The sequence below is a fragment of the Lepus europaeus genome, chromosome 5 (assembly GCF_033115175.1).
Source record: "Lepus europaeus isolate LE1 chromosome 5, mLepTim1.pri, whole genome shotgun sequence".
NCBI lineage: Eukaryota > Metazoa > Chordata > Mammalia > Lagomorpha > Leporidae > Lepus > Lepus europaeus.
The window spans coordinates 87878422-87895653 of NC_084831.1; the positions used below are offsets into that span (position 1 = coordinate 87878422).

Below are 17232 nucleotides of genomic sequence, written 5' to 3' on the forward strand. Positions count from 1 at the left end.
AGGGGAGTGAACCAATGGAAGGAAGACCTTTCTCTCTCTCACTGTCTATAACTCTACCTGTCAAATAAAAATAAATAAATAAAAAATAAATAAATAAAAAACAGAGATTAAAATAGATTTTTAAAGAAATCCAGACTGGGCCAGTGTTGTGGTGTAGTGGTCTCGGCCTTTGCCTGCGGCTCTGGCATCCCATATAGACACCGGTTCTAGTCTTGGCTGCTCCTCTGACAATCCAGCTCTCTGCTGTGGCCTGGGAAAGCAGTGGAAGATGGCCTGGGTGCCTGGGCTCCTAGCACCTGCATGGGAGACTAGGGGAGGTTCCTGACTCCTATCTTCAGATCAGCCCATCTCTGGGCATAGTGGCCATTTGGAGAGTGAACCAGTGGATGGAAGACCTTTTTCTCTGACTCTCCCTCTTTCTGTAATTCTACCTCAAGTAAGTAAAATAAAAAAATCCATACTGAAGTACGTGCTATCTATGATGCATATATAAAAGACTCAAATATAACAATAAAGGTAAAAATAAGAGTGGAAAAAGATACACTATGCTCAAAACAATCAAAAAAGTCAAATAACTGTATGAATATTAAGTAAAGTACACTAAAAAGCAAGGAATTTTATAGATTATGTAACAACTATTAATATGTAAGCAACTAAAAACAGGGATGAAAATACATAACTCCAAAACTGAGGGAACTAAAAATACACAATATATTTGAGACTTCAAAACTTTTTTCTCAGTAGTTGAAAAAATAGGTAAGAATATAGAAGAAATAAAGTAAACCACAAACCAAAAGGATGTGACATTTTACAAACATTGCAGTCAATAACAGCTTAACACATTCTTTCCAAGGGCACACATGCAACATTCATCTTTGATCTTTTCAAAGAAACAGCTTACAGTTTCAATTATTTTTCTTTACTTTTATTTCTATATTTTCTTCTTTATTTCTGCTTGTTTACGACCTATATCCTGGGTCATAACAAATTTTAAAGGAACCATTAAAGTTTCTGTCCCATCACAATGGCATTAAACTAGAAATTAGTACTGGGAAGATATCCAGAAAATCTTCAAATACTTGGAAATTAAATTACAAACTTCTACATTACCCACAGGTCAAAGGTGAAAGAAGACTCAAGCGAAATTAGAAAATATTTTTAATCAAATGAAAAAGAAAATATAGCTCAAAATTTGTGGGATGTGGTCAGCAATGCTTAGAGTCAATATTAAAGTATTTAATATTATTATAAATATTAGAAAAAAGTGAGAAGGTCTTGATGAAAAATCTAAGCTTCTAATTTTAAAAGTTTAAAATAAAAAAGGCAAAATAAATGGAAAGCAAGCAGAAATAAATAATAAAAGTAGAGACAATAAAATAGAAAAAACAATGAAAACAAAAGATGCTTCTTTGAAAAGATGAAATAAAATTTATGAACCTGTCACCAGACTGAACACATGCAGAATGAAGAGAAATGAAAGGGGGATACCACTACAGCCCCCTGACACATAAAAGGATAAGAGACCCCACAAACAATTCTACACATGTAAATTTAGCAACTTAGATGAAAAAGGACCAATTCCATGAGCGCTACAAACTATCAAAATCCACCTAAGAAAAAATAATTAACATTAATAGGGCTGTATCAAAATCAAGCATGTTGTAAAAAACCTTCCAAAAGAAGAAAAACTGCAAGCCCAGACAGTTTCACCAGGGAATGCTACCAAACATTTTAAGAACAATTAACACAAATTTGATACAAACTCTTTCAGAAAATAACAGGTAGGAACATTTCCCAACTCATTTTATGAAGCTAGAATTACCCTGATACCAATACCAAAGGCAGTATCAGGAAAAAAAAAAGACAAAGCAGCATCTTAAATAGGAAAAACTACTCAATAAGATAGTAATAAAATGAACCCAGTAATATAAAAAAGGAACACTGTGTCACCAACCAGAGGGATTTATCCCAGGGAATGTAAGGCTGGACACCCAAATACCAATGTACTCCTCATACAGAGAGCTCCAAAAGATAAACCACATGATCACATCAAACGATGAAGAAATATCTTTGATATAATGCAACATTTAATCATGATAAAACCATCAAAAAACCAGAAAAAAAGACACTTCTTTATCAGATAAATGTCATCTTCAAAGAATTAATGACGAAAAAGGGCAATGCTTTTCCCCTCCGTTGGAGAATAAGACAAGCATGTCCCCTTTCTTCATTCCTATCCACCGATGTTCTGGAGGCTCTAGTCAGCGCAGTAAGAAAAGAAGTAACAGGAACACAGATGGGAAAGAAAGGTATAAAACTGTCCCTATTTGCAAACAACATAATTTTCTATATAGGACATTCCAAGAAATCTACAAAAGTGTCTGAAAAATATAGGTGAATTTTACAAGTGCGCCAGAATGATCACATAAAACTCAATTCTATTTTTAAATATAACAATGAGCTGGAATTTAATCAAATCTAATTATCTTTACACATACACACGTTATGTGTTTAGACACCTAAACGGATCATTCACAGTACCCTCCTAAATGAAGACAAACACACACAGGTTTAAATGTAACGAAATGTGAAAGACGCTGATTTTTAGAAATTCAAAGGCCTAAATAAATGCAGAGACATATAAGTCTGTGTTCACGGACTAGACAACTTTATTTAGTTAAGATGCTACACATATAGTCAGTTCTCCACAATCTGATCTAAATTTAATAAAATTCTATAAAAATGTTAGGTTTTTTTTTTGTATAGACAAACTGATTCTAACATTTTTTATGGAAAATCAAAGGATCTTAAATGCTCAACAAGCATGAAAAAAGCTGGAATTTTTACCACCTGATTTTAACACTTGCTATAAAGCAATAGAACAGGACAGTGGGGGTTGCTATAAAGCAACAGAATAAGACAGTGGGGTTTTGGCAAAAGTATGGACAAGTGTATTAACAGAACAAAACACAAGCCAGAAACAGACCCACACAGATATGATTAATTGATTATTGACAAAGATACAAAGATAACTTAATGGGAAGGGCATAGTGTTTTCGACAAATGATATCAGAATAGCAGACAGTTATGCTAACCATTTAAAAATTTTTCTATATTTTATGATATATTCATATCTTAGAAAGCAGGCTGGCCAGGGAAAACTGCCCCTCCCAGGGCTAGTCAATCCTTAGAGACAGCCTCAACCTCAGCTGGGATCCCATCTTTCACACGCAAAATCTCCCATGTCAAGGTGTGTAACTCCCAGCCAACTCCCACACCAAGCCCACTATCAGCTCTGCACACAGTCAGCCGGGTCAAGTACCAATCACCAGAGACCACACCCACACCCAAAGCCCACCAGAATGATTCCGATCAGCCAGCCCTAAACTGCTAACTGTGCCTGCGTGGCCTTTCCTGAGGAGACTCCAATAATGGCTCTGGATTCAGCTTTGTTTTCATTCTCACTTCTACCTGCCAAAGTTGGCATTACCTTTGTGGTCTTTATAGTACAATGCTTCCTCTTCTCTGGAGAAATATAAGTTATTAATTTATTAATTCTTCTTTCAATGTCATTGACCTCTTTGTGTTGGTACTCAGTCACCTCCATAAGCTAAAATTCCATGGGTCTAATTTTAAAATTCGATTTATTTATTTATTTGCATTTTATCTGAAAGCAGAGAGATAGGTGGGTGGGAGTCTTCTCTCTGCTGGTTCACTTCCCAAATGCCCACAACAGCTATGGCTGGGTCAGGCCGAAGCCAGGGGCCCAGAACTTAATCAAGGTCTCCCAACATGGGTGGGTGGCAGGGACCCAACTAGTTGAGCCATCACCTGCTGCCTCCTAAGATGTATATCAGCAGGAAGCCAGACCATAAGTGGAGTAGCTAGGATTTGAATATAGCACTCTGATAAGGAATGTGGATGTCTCAAGTAGTGACATAAACGTTGTGCCAAATGCCCATCCACTGTGGGTATAATTTTAACACAACATCCGTATGCTAAAAATGAGCCTTGACTTATTCCTTATAGAAAATAAATTAACTCAAAATGGGCCATATACCTATATGTAAAACTATAAAACTTTTAGTAGAAAACACAGGAGATGTCTTTGTGACCTCAGGTTAGGTGAAGTACTTCTAGATACAACACCAAGTACATGACTCAGAAAGAAGCTGATAAACTGGATTCTGTGAACAATTAAGATCTTTTGTTCCCTGAAAGATGCTGATAAAAGGACAAAAACAGAAGCATCAAATGGGAGGCAATATATGGAAGCTCAACAGTAAGAAACAAAACAACTCAAAAAAAAAAAAAAAAAAGCAGAACAGATTGCAAATAAGCTCTTCAGCAAATGCTCAACACATTAGTCCTTCTGGAAACACAATGAGACATCACTACACTTTTTCTAGCATAGATACAATTTAAAAAACAACAACAACTGACACAAAATAAGTAGAATCCTCACACAGTGCTGGTAGGAATGAAAAATACTACAGTCACTCTGGAAAAGTCTGGCAGTTTTTCATAAAATTAAATATACATTTAGCATCCATGACTATGATCCCACTCCGAGGCATTTATTCTAGAATTATGAAAACTTGGGTCTAACAAAAACCTGTCAACAAATACTCTTGTAGCTCTAATGATAATCAATACAAACTGTATACAACAACACAAAGGTCCAGCTGGTGAACACATAAATACTGTGGTCCTGTCACAGAACAGAACGCTACTCAGCAATAAGAAAACCAGCTCGTGATGCACACATTTGTAACACTGATGGATCTCAAAGGCATCAGGCTGTGTGAAAGAAGCTGGTCTCAAAAGGCTACGCACAGACTCCATTTGTAAGACACCCTAGAGGCCGGCGCCGTGGCTCAACAGGCTAATCCTCCGCCTTGCGGCGCCGGCACACCGGGTTCTAGTCCCGGTCGGGGCACCGATCCTGTCCCGGTTGCCCCTCTTCCAGGCCAGCTCTCTGCTGTGGCCAGGGAGTGCAGTGGAGGATGGCCCAAGTCCTTGGGCCCTGCACCCCATGGGAGACCAGGAGAAGCACCTGGCTCCTGCCATCGGAACAGCGCGGTGCGCCGGCCGCAGCGCGCTACCGCGGCGGCCATTAGAGGGTGAACCAACGGCAAAGGAAGACCTTTCTCTCTGTCTCTCTCTCTCTCTCACTGTCCACTCTGCCTGTCAAAAAAATAAAAAAAAAATAAAAAAAAAAAAAAAGACACCCTAGAAAAGACCAAACTAAGACGACGGAGAACAGATCAGGACTCGGCAGGGGTGAGGGGTGAGGGGTGAAGGGTGAGGGGAGGGTCTGACTATGATGGGGCAGCACAAGGAATTCTGCGGCGACAGAATTGTTCTCGGTTCTGATTATGGTGGTGTTCACACAAATTCATGCGTATGTTAAAACTCTGCAAATGTACAAAGTGTTTTTTTGAATGTAGATTTTTTACAGAAAAAAGAGGTGAATGAAAAACACTTAAATACAGGCTACTCTGTTTGTCAAAGACTTTGGTTCAAATTTAATATTTCATTTATTTGAATTTTGAAGAATAGATCTTAGAGCACTGATAGAAGTTTCAGGGATCAAATCACTTTTGCAGCCAAGCCAAAAAAGACAGAGGCTTGGAGGCAATTTCAAACTCTCAGACTTCAGTTTTCAACAATCCAGGGGATACAGGGCTGGGGGGCTGGCGGGGTAGGGGGAGCCGAAAGATCAAAAGAAGCTCAAACTGACTCATTTATTAAAAACCGAAAGTCAACTTTCAAATTCAACATATTCCACCATTCTCAGAATTTAAATCTCATACGAATCACGATTTACCCGGCAGCCTTCTCCCTTTGGCAGACAGACTTTTGTTTTCTATTGCCTTCAAAACGATGAAGACATTACTTACAGCTTTGAGGGTCAGATCACACTGGAAAACAAGGGTCCGAAGTTGTGCTAAAATCTCTCTTTTGGTATTTTCCAGGTCATTTCGTCTTTCTTCAACATTTGTCACACAAACTTTGTAGAGTTCATTTGCTTCTTCTACCTTCAGAGGCATCACAAAAAAGATAACACTAACCACTGAATTTATATTTTAAAACAAATACTTACACGGAAGTAAAGCTAAATTTAAATAACATTAAAAGCCTTTATTTGTGAAAATTCTCTAATATTCTATCTTTTAGATAAAATATCTGTAGAAAAAGATACAGTAATCTGCTTCAGTCAGTGATTCAAAGGCACGTGACTTTAATGGACACCCAAATAACAATTTACAAGCAGCACACTGTTTGTCCACTTCTGTTTAAAACAGTGTTTTCTATTTACAGCTATCATTTCCCATACAATCTTACAGAATGTGGTTGGTGAATTATTATTCAAACAATGTAAAACTTCAGTCTATCTCTGCTAGCAGATGCTGTAATTAGCATACACAAACACCCATGCTTCCTAGAAAGAGGATTTCCTGAACAATCAAGTAAAAATACTAAAGCAATGCCTTCTCTGAGATGCTTCTTTCACAGACAAAACCCCCAAATTCCGAAATCCCAGCAGAGCGGCTCTCAAAGCACGGCTGTGGTTCTCCCTGCCAGCAGCATCAACATCACCTGGAACTTTCTGGAAATCCAAGATGTGTGGTTCTGGTTCCTATCCTTCTACTGAATCAGACACTCTGGAGACAAGACCCTGGCAATCTGCTTTAATAAGCCTTCCAAGCACCTTGACACATGTTGAAGTTTGAGAGCCAAACCCTTGGCAGATTAGTGCTAACTCAACTAGCAAACAAACAAATGATTACTTTCTGAAGAGCCTCCTCCTCCAATCTTCGCTTCTTTTCCAGTTGTTTGTTGAGGTTTTTCACTAATCCGCCACTTGAACACAGATGCTCCTCTTCTGCACGAAACATGGAAGACTTTGCTTTTTCATACTCATCTTGGCGTTGCATGCATAACAATTTTGCCTTTTTAAGAGCAGTCTCTGTTTCAAACTGCAGAAAAGAATATTCGACAAAATATGAAAAAAAACTCTAATGTACAAGTTTCTTTAGCGTGTTCAGCAAGACAGTGAAGATAGTATTTTAGAAAAACTACAGAGAAGGGTAGATGATTACATACTACAGATGATTTTACATGTTCACAAACAGTTACATCAAAGTCCAGTATAATACTAACCATTTTGTTTTGTTCCTGTTTCCAAAGTTCTTTTATTTCTTTTCTTTGTTTTTCCATTTCATTTTTCCTTCCAAGAAGAGGCTATAAAGCATATTTTTAAAAAAGGAAAGGAGAAAATTGTTTTTCAAAGTTCTTACTACTGCAAAAAAATGTGATTTTTATATGTATAAACTTTTACCTGCACAAATTTGTTGGCTTGGAGAGCTGCAATTGTTTGTTGTAAAAGGTGACTGCTCTCTATGTCATTAAGAAGAGCATTGGTGAACAGAGACTGCAGGGGCATGAACTCCTAGAATTTAACATTGACAAGTAAATTTTACAACAGAAGCGACACAAGAATTCCAGACCCACCTCTCCTCTTCTTCAAAATGAGAAACTTTAAGTTTAGACCCCCCCCCCCAAAAAAGTGACTAGTCATATACAAGAAAAACACTAAACAAAGTTAATTATAAAACTGGTTACTGAATCAGTTTCAAGATAATATTTGTATAAAATTGTGAATTTTCTAGTTTGTGTATTGAACTCCCATCTAAATTTTAAAGAATTTTGTCAATAAAAAGATGAGCAATTACATTCTTCCCTATATTAACTGAGATTTTCTGATTCTGCAAGGCACTATTAGGAACCTGTCTGAACAGGATCTTGTAGAACCCTAGAAGTTCACAAAACGCTTACCTGTAGTCCAATGTTAGTTCTGGTTGCCTCTGCCAACTTTACAATATTTCTAGTTGATTCCAATTCTGAAAAGGTTGAAGAAGGTAAAATTAACTTACTTTTCCCACCATACTCTATAAAATTATCGATAATTTCCCAATTAAAACGTGATCACGAATACTAGTGCACATTGATTCTTAATGACAAATGCTCATCAGAATCAACTGGGAAACATTCAAAATACACTTGCCCAGATGTCAACCAAGGATGGAACCTAGGCTTGTTTACTGTCCCTTTATAAAACTATTCAAGTGATTCTGAATACTCCCTATTAAAAACAAGCAATGCAGGAGAAAGCATACAGGCTGTGGGTAGATTCTACTTTCTCTCAGCTTCACTATTTGACCTTAGGAAAACCACCTGTCTTGCTTGATGCATGTGTAAAATGGGGACAACAATTCCTCTCTTGCCTGCTTCCCAGGTCTGTGTAAGGATTAAATGACATAATGGATGAGAAAACATTTTGTCAACCGTAAAACACTGAGGAAATATTAGCTGTTAAGATGTTCCTTTCACATTCCCATCCCCTTTTGCTTACATATTTTTTTGTTCCCTTCATCATGCTTTACATGATTATATTTCTGTTTACCCACCAGAGTACACTTCTTTCTTTCTTTTCTTTTCTTTCTTCCTTTCATTCTTTTTTTTTTTTTTTTTTTTTACAGGCAGAGTTAGTGAGAGAGCGAGAGACAGAAAAAGGTCTTCCTTTCCATTGGTTCACCCCCCAAATGGCCGCTACAGCCAGCACACTGCGCCGATCTGAAGCCAGGAGCCAGGTGCTTCCTCCTGGTCTCCCATGCGGGTGCAGGGCCCAAGCACCTGGGCCATCCTCCACTGCCTTCCCGGGCCACAGCAGAGAGCTGGACTGGAAGAGGAGCAACCAGGACAGAATCCTCCGCCCCAACCAGGACTAGAACCCAGGGTGCCTGCGCCGCAGGCAGAGGATTGGCCAAGTGAGCCGAGGCGCCGGCCCAGAGTACACTTCTTTCAAGGTAGAGAGTGCTGTAGCCATTTCTGTGTCCCTATGTCTGGTTTCTGGCCACAGTAAATGTTAGGTAAGTACATCAAATGAACTGGTCTTTCTCTTAAAACAGAAATGGATAATGATTTTATTCATTACAAGGAAACAGCTACCAATTTGGAATATTACCCACAGTCTGTTAAAAAAAATGAATCATAATTTAGCTCTTACACTCCAAAGTCATTCAGATGTTCCAAAGGTCAACTCACCCAAGTTAAGCTTTTTTTCAACCCATGAAACTAAGTTCTTGATGTATTTTGACCATGTTTTAGCATACGACAAAGCCAATTCTATAGAGTCAGTGTTCTTTAATAGCATATTGTCTAGTTCTAGAGGAGAAAAACTTCCTGAAAATAAAAATAGCAAGGTATCATATGTTAAATATGATCACATAATAACTCCAAACAAAGTACTCAGATCCTAACATGTTCTTCAATAACAACTGGTTTAAAATAAAACACAACTGAAATTTAGAAATAATGGGTCACAGTTTAAACTTAAAATGGTTTCAAACTAGAATGGATTGTATATGTATTCTTAGTCCTCTAGTTACATGCTTTATACAATTCTTGTTCAGTCTGTATCATCATAGCAGTCCAGATATCATCACATTATCTGTCCTGGCAGATTTTTCCCTTTAATTTTATAGGTAAAACCTTGCAGATCATGTTGTATTAAACATGAATGCATTAGGTTACTATGAGCGAGAAGAGATCAAGTAATCCACAACACTTAACAAAAGTAACTGCGACAAGTTTAACAGAAGGTGTGAGTGAGTGCCTTGAGCATTAGTACCTTTTTCACTGGGTGAGTCCACCGATTCCACAGAGACGTTTTCAAAGGACTTACAGCATGGAAGAAAACAAATCTAAAGTTAGAGAAGACAACAAATCTCTGCCTCAGAAATTTATACCAATTTATTATTCTGAAATAATTCCTGCTAAAGCATTTCAAGTATTTAAAACTCAAAGGGCCTGGGCAGCCTGTTTAAATTCCAGAACACTTTATAAGAATTACATAGTTTGTTCAAGAGCCAAGAATGAAAAACCTCATTGTTTACTAACAGCACCAGTTAGCATTAATAAATTCATTGAAAACTTTGAAATTCTGCAGCTCCCAACAGTATTAGTCAGGAATTTAGAGAAACAATCCAGATAGATTTCTATCTAAATAGAAAATATATTGTCTCTTCCATCCATCTTTTGCCATTTATCATATGACAAGTTTTATCTGAAAGTCTCTTGGACAACTTAGCCCAGAACTTTTGGTGGTAATGGAAATATATTGTATCTGTACTCTCCAACAGCTATTAGATACATGTAGCTACTTGAACACTTAAAAGTGGCTAGTATGGCTATGAAGTGAATATTAATTTTACTTAATTATTAATTTATTTTCATGTAAAAAAACTGCATATGGGTAGTGGCTACATTATTATGGGTAGTGCTGGAAAACACCATCTCTCAAAACCATAAGATCAAATAAAACAAATCTCATCTGTTTAGCTGGGTACTACAGGACATGTAGGAACTCAACACAAAGGGAATAAGAGACCTGTGTCCCAAGTGCAGCTCTGTTATGCACTGTATTGCATTGGGTTACATATTTAAGCTCACCTAACTTTAGTTTGCCCTGCTGCAAGAAGGGGATAAGAACACAACTTTCATAAAGCTGTTGTAAGGATGTGGATGATATAGGCTTAGCACAGCACAGAGTACACAGTAAGCACCATTAAAATGCAGCTGTTATTTTAAAGGTAATTGTTCAATATGCTTCATCAGATAACGTAAATTTATTAATAGTGTTATGTCACCATGAGCTTTTTAAAAAATTCTAACATCTAGGGCAAATTAAAAACTTCCAAAAAGGAAAACAAGATATAAAATAAAAAAAAATTTTCCTGTTAAGAATTAGTACAATATATGTGCACAACAGAGGCACAGGAACAGAGCCTTGCCATATAGACGAAATGTCTTATTATCTTCTGGAGCAGTTGAAATAGGTAAATAGGCTAAAACTGAGGAAGAATCTAAACAACAGCAAAACAAAGATCTTAATGCTCATCATTTTCCTTCATTTATCAATGAATGGCTTTAGAAATAGTCACAGATTTTTGCAATATTACCGTACCTGCAAAAAACAGCTTACTTATTCATATTTTGTATGGTTTAAGAAAGACCTTTAGTTTTTATACTACTTTGATATAATACAAGTAACTTGGTAATTTCCAAATATTTGTTGAAATTCTTTCTGTATTTGATCATTTTTAACAGCAAATGACCAACATTCATTCTTGATGAAGCTTGTTGAAATAGCTTGTGTTCAGTAGGAAAAAAGTCAGTCAACTGAAAGTATTACTACTACCATAAATTTTTGCCACAATATTCTTGATGCATGCCTCATGTTCTATTGTTACATAACAATTTTTCTTCCAACTGGAAATCAGAACCCCAATATTTTGACATCCTTATGTGGACACTCTTGGGGAGAACTGGGACCTACAGGGCCATTAGCAAAGTGTTTCATGGTAACAGACATTAACTGGGATGTGTGAGAAGATTCATACATTCTTTACTTCTTGCAGTATTTTCCTAAGATCTTTGGCAATGTCAGAAAAGAAAAATGATTAAGAATTACTAAAATTTTGGACCATATGATATAGATCCATTACATAAGCTGCTATAAAATTATCAGATATTTTCTCTTCATATGATAGTCCCATGGGAAAGTGTAACAAAATTATTGCTCCACAAATTAGACATACATCAGCATATTTAAAATGAACTGGTCTGTTTTTCTTGCTATGATACGATCACTTCTAAATTTGAAAGCTAGCAAAGGGAAATGATGAATTTGAGAATAGGAAATAATTGAAAAAGTAAGTTTAGAATACTGAAGGCTTTGTTTTCTCACCGCCTTAGCCTACCTTGCTTTCCCGAGATACAGGCAGTCTCAAGAATGAATTGTTGCTTACATCTCCCATAAGGAAGTTTGTAAAGCTATGCAGGGAGGTTAAGAAAAGAAATAGAAAATTTAAAAAGCCAAGTCATTACATTTCTTTGGCACAGGCTTTAAATTCAACATATCAACCAAAATAAATTCTTTAAGAGTCTTAGAAATAAACAAACTCCTAAGCATGTAAAAGCACATAGCTGCTTGAAAATGGTGCTTCTCCAGAGCCCCAGGCACCTCCAAGTACAGTACTAACACAACCCAGAATGTGGTCAAGACAATGTCTTATACTGATTACTACGTTACTTCCCATGGTCCTTACTGGGTTAACTGACTCTACCCAGGACACCTAGACCTCACTACTTTAAATGACAGTCTTCTACTTACATATTCCCAAAGGTAAACGCCAAAGTTTCAATGGATGAAAACACTTCTCGAAAGAGATCGTTTTTGTTTTCTTCATTAACGTCTGTGAAATTCACAGCTATAAGGAAATATCAGTGACAACCAAATAAGTGAGGGAGAAAATATTTTAAACTAATTTACACAAGAAAATTCAATCCTTTAAATGTTCACCATTACTTCAAGAAGTATTAGAAGACTGAGAGACTGAAAAGCCTGATACACAAAACGGATATGATGTTTAAGTTCTTCATTAAGGAAACCATACAACACAATCAGCTTGCATAAAAGTAGCTGGCATTCCAAACTGCTTACTCCATGCAGAACAGGATTTGACACATTTACTAAGTGACTCCAGGTGAAAACAATTGGTCTTGAAGTCACAGAGGCTGTATTACACCAGACCTCTCCTATGAAGTGTTCTCTGCTATTTCTCTTGCTTATTGCTTCCTCACATTTTTAAAAACAGCCCAACACACTGTGGCTAACTGAAGTCAATGTCATGTGCATTTTTTACTATGAATTACCAGTGACTAAAGTCATACAAGAGTACTTCAGAAAGTCTGAGGAAAAATAAAAATAAAAGCATGAGTTTATTTTGGTGCAAAACATTTCTGAAATGCATGAATGGTTTTTTCATAAAACATATTTACTACATACTATGAAAAAAGTTTTTTGCAACAAAATGAACTCATACTTTAACTTCCAATTTCCACAAACTTTTTGAAGTATATATATTTGACATATGCTAAAACCTACATTAAAGCATATCATATAAAACACCTGCTGCTTTAGGAATTTCAAATTCCTATTTACAGTGTTAATTCTTATCATAAGTTCTTGGCCTCTGGAGTCCATGGCAAAAGACAACTTACAGCAACTTACAGTTTACAATAGGAACATTCTAACAGGAAATATAACTAAAAAAGTGTTTCTAACTTCTGTGTGCACTATTGTTAAAGTCCAAACACAATTTGCCAGGCCAAAGTCTGAAGGTAGAATTGGCTTTTTTTTTTTTTTTTTTTTTTTAAGGTAATCCATGCTACTCAGGCTGAGTTCAGGGAGTAACTGGTGCCCTGAATCCTGGCCAATCAAGGGAAGGCACAGAAACCACAAGGAGAGGAAGCACTCTTTGCTTTAAAACAGGGTTGTTTTTAGTCTTGGCTGCATGTTATAAGTGCCCAGGGAGTCTTACAAAGTCTAGGCTCTACCACCAAAGATTCAAATTTCACAGGTCTTTAGAGAAGTGCAGACTTTTTTTTTCAAAAGTTCTCCCAGATGATGCTAATTAAAGAGGACTGGAGAACAAAATTTCATAGGTAGAGATGTATTCAACTTCAAGTCCATAAACCCCATGAAATCCCAACCAAAAGTTTACATGTGTAAGCCTTTGTAGATCTGGGGCAAGGGTAGTAGCACCAAGGTCCAGCCACCCCTCTCTCTCATTTATTTGAAAGGCAGAGCTACAGAGAGGGATCTTTCAACGTCTGGTTCACATGCCAAATGGTTGCAAGAGTCAGGGCTGGGTCAGGCTGAAGCCAGGCACCAGGAACTCCATCCAGATCTCCCACATTGCTGGCAGAGACCCTAGTATCTAGGCCATCTTTCACTGCCTTCTCAAACGCTTTAGCAGGGAGCTGGATGGGAAGCAGAGCAGCTGGAACCTGAACGGGCATTCGGATATGGGATGCCAGTGATGCACGTGGCAGCTTAATGGCTGGGCCACAACGCGGGCCCCCAGTCCATACCTTCTATCAGATTCTTCTAAATATCCCTGACACCAACAAGAAGCAAAACTTAAGCACCACTGCAAAGAATTTTTTAAATATTCTTGGACTCTGCTCTTGCCAAGATGTATAAACAGGTTTCACTTATGCCTTAACAACTAAAAGAAATCCACACAAAATGTAAGAAGTACCAGTTTTCAAGACATGGAATATCATGCAACAAAAGTTATCCCTGACAGACAGGAAACAAATTAAGACACACGCTGTAACTGCCCAGTATCCCACCAAATAGACTTCTAAGCAACAGATATTACAAAGGATAAAGAGGGTTATCTTGTAGTTATGAAGGAGTCAGTTCATCAAGAGAACGTGACAATTCCATACTTACACACTCGGCCAACAGAGCTCAAAATGCATGAAGTAAAAACCAACAGAACTGCAACATTCACAGTTACAGCCAGAGGTTTCAATAACTCTCCCTCAATTACTGACAGAACACATGGAAGGAAAATAAGGACTGGTATAACTGAACATTATTAATCACCTTGACATGGCAGACATTTATGGAACATTCCACCCCATAACAGCAGAACACCTGTTCTTTTCAAATGCACACTGAATATTTACCAAGATGGGTCACATAATGGACCCTAAGAAAAGTCCCATGAGTTTCAGAGAATTCAAACTAGGCAGAGTTGACTACATGGGATTAAATCAGAAATACGTAATAGAAAGATTTATGGGAAAACCCCTAAATATTTGGAAACTAAGTAACATACTTAACAAATAACCCACATTCGAAGAAGAAAAAGGAAAACAGAAATTATTTCAAACAGAATGAAAATGAAAACACAACACACTAGAATGTGTGAAGGGGGAAGAGGAGCACAGGCAGAGGGAAGAATTACTGGTGACAGCATTATCTTGACTGTCAAGATGGTGTCACAGGAGTAGACATAGGTAAGGATTTATCAAATTGTACTTAAATATAAACAGTTTATTATATAGGTTCTAATGCAATAAAGCTGTTTTGAAAATTCATTAAAATATTTAATAGTAATTTGACATCACACCATCAAAATGTAAAATCTGCTCATATTTCCTAACTTAACCTGTTAAGACTTTAAAGAAAAAACACTTTGTAGCACTACCAAAAATTCCAAAATTACTCTTTCTTTCTTTAAATGTACTTTTTTCATGGCACTAAACAGGACTTGGAGATTAAAACATAATAACTATGAAAACCGTGAGTAGTGACAATTCAGTTATCTGAACCATCTCCTTTCCGTCTTCATCCCTCCTTGAATGAGGCTACAGTCGTCTAATGAAAATTCTTACTACTGCTTTTGCACCCCCTTAAAAACAGTCTCATATTTATATTCTCTCTCCCTTTGTTGTTACTACTGAGAGTTTAAAAGAAGTTTTTGGCTCCTTTCCAATATTAAATCTCCCTACTCTCCGACATTCTCCTTACCCCTATACCACCATTACTCCTCCCTCGCAGCTTCATTACCTCCCACTTGACGTTTTTTTCTTATGCTACTCCAATCTTTCCCTGTGAAAAAAATATCCAGTCTACCACATTGCTTTTTAAAGCTACCATCTAACCTTTCTTACCATTTCTTCAGTGCCAAACCTCTATAAATAGGTCATGCCAGGACTGGAGCTATGGCGTAGATTAAGCCTACTCCTATCACGCTGGCATCCAACATAGGTGCCGCTTGGAATCTCCACTGCTCTTCTTCCATTCCAGCTTTCTACTATGGCCTGGGAAAGCAGTGGAAGATGGCCCAAGCAGCTGGGGCCCTGCACCCTCGTAGGAGACCCAGAAGAAGCTCCTGGCTCCTGGCTTCAGATTGGCCTAACTCTGGCCATTGTGGCCATTTGGGGAACAAACCAGAGGATGGAAAACCTCTTTCTCTGTCTCTCCCTCTCACCCCTCCTCCTCCCTCCTTCTCTGTGTCTGTAACTCTGCCTCTCAAATAAAAAAATAAATCTTAAAACAAACAAACAAAAAAACAGGTCATGCCATGGCCTGTATTTACGTCTCTCCCAAGTTAACACTGAATTCACCAAGATTGGGCTTTTCACCCAGTTCCATGGTTATGAGGGACTGGAAAGCTTTGTCCCTAAAAGGCCAGGTAGTAAACATTAAGGCTTTTCAAGCCATGTGGTTAGTCTGCTGCAACCACTCAGCTCTGAAGGACTAGTAGATAATACACAAATAAGATTGGCTCTGCTCCAATAAAATCTTATTCATAAAAACAGGCACAAGCCAGATTTGGCCCACCAATATTTGGTCCTAATATTTGCTACCCCTAGTTTAGAGGATGGGTTCTGAAACCAGTCTGCCTAGATTTAATTCAAGCTCTGTCTCCTACTTCCTATGTAACCGAAGCCCTCTGTGCCTGGGTTTTCATTATAATTACGTACTTTGAGAGTTGTTGTGAAGATTAAGTGAACTTAGAACATGGACTATTTAACAGAAAATGTTCAATAAATATTAACTGTTACTTTCATACAATACCACTGAACAACAGTGTCAGCAATCACCTTCTCCCTTTCAGAACTGGAGGCCGAGGACAGCCATTTGCCCCGGTGACTAAGATGCTGGTAGACACACCTGGAGTGCTGGGGTCCTCACTCCAGCTTCCTGCTGATGCAGATCCCAGGAGGCAACAGTGATGGCCCAAGCAATTGGGCTCTTGTCACCCGTGTGGGAGACCTGGATTGAGTTCCCAGTTCTGCTCCCCACTCCCAGCCACTGAGGGCATTGAGGAGTAAACCAGCCAGCCAATGGGAGTGATTTCTCTTTCCGCCTCTCAAGTAGATGGAGTAAATAGAACAACTGAAGACCTTTTTTCTTCTAAGTCTTCATCCTATTTGACCTTATTCCAACTTTCAACAACTCTGCCACATCCTATGTCTGAAACTCGCACAGCCTTTTCTCCAAATCCCTGGTTCCTTATCTGCGAAACGGCAGCTGACACAACAGCACTGACCTCAAACAGCTGCTGTGAAGGTTACACAGGACACCACTTCCAGGCAGTTTAACAGGGTCTGGCATACAAGCAAGTACAGCCTCAACAACGTCAGCTGCAATTAATTACTACAAAATTAACTAGTACCTTCGGCTTCAAGGTGTTTGGTTCTCTTAGAAGCAAGTTATAGTAACTGGAAGAAGTAATGTTTCTGAGTTTCAGGCCCCAATTCAAATCTGACCTTTAGCTACTTCCTGTGGCCCTCTGG

The 17232-nt window shown here is 37.9% G+C and overlaps 1 protein-coding gene across 3 annotated transcripts in view; it reads right to left on the reverse strand.

The window, feature by feature from the left end:
* The window catches only part of ARHGAP29 (Rho GTPase activating protein 29), a 79112-nt gene that overhangs the window by 21138 nt on the left and 40742 nt on the right, over positions 1-17232 (reverse strand). For 2 of the 3 annotated variants that reach the window (XM_062191775.1, XM_062191774.1), the window contains exons 4-12: positions 12242-12338; positions 11829-11901; positions 9698-9770; positions 9112-9249; positions 7843-7907; positions 7346-7456; positions 7168-7248; positions 6795-6983; positions 5904-6041 (exon numbers count right to left, since the gene is read on the reverse strand). In XM_062191775.1, coding sequence (XP_062047759.1) covers positions 5904-6041; positions 6795-6983; positions 7168-7248; positions 7346-7456; positions 7843-7907; positions 9112-9249; positions 9698-9770; positions 11829-11901; positions 12242-12338 — 965 coding nt within the window. The remainder of the gene's footprint in view (positions 1-5903; positions 6042-6794; positions 6984-7167; positions 7249-7345; positions 7457-7842; positions 7908-9111; positions 9250-9697; positions 9771-11828; positions 11902-12241; positions 12339-17232) is intronic. The other variant, XM_062191776.1, reaches the window with a different exon arrangement.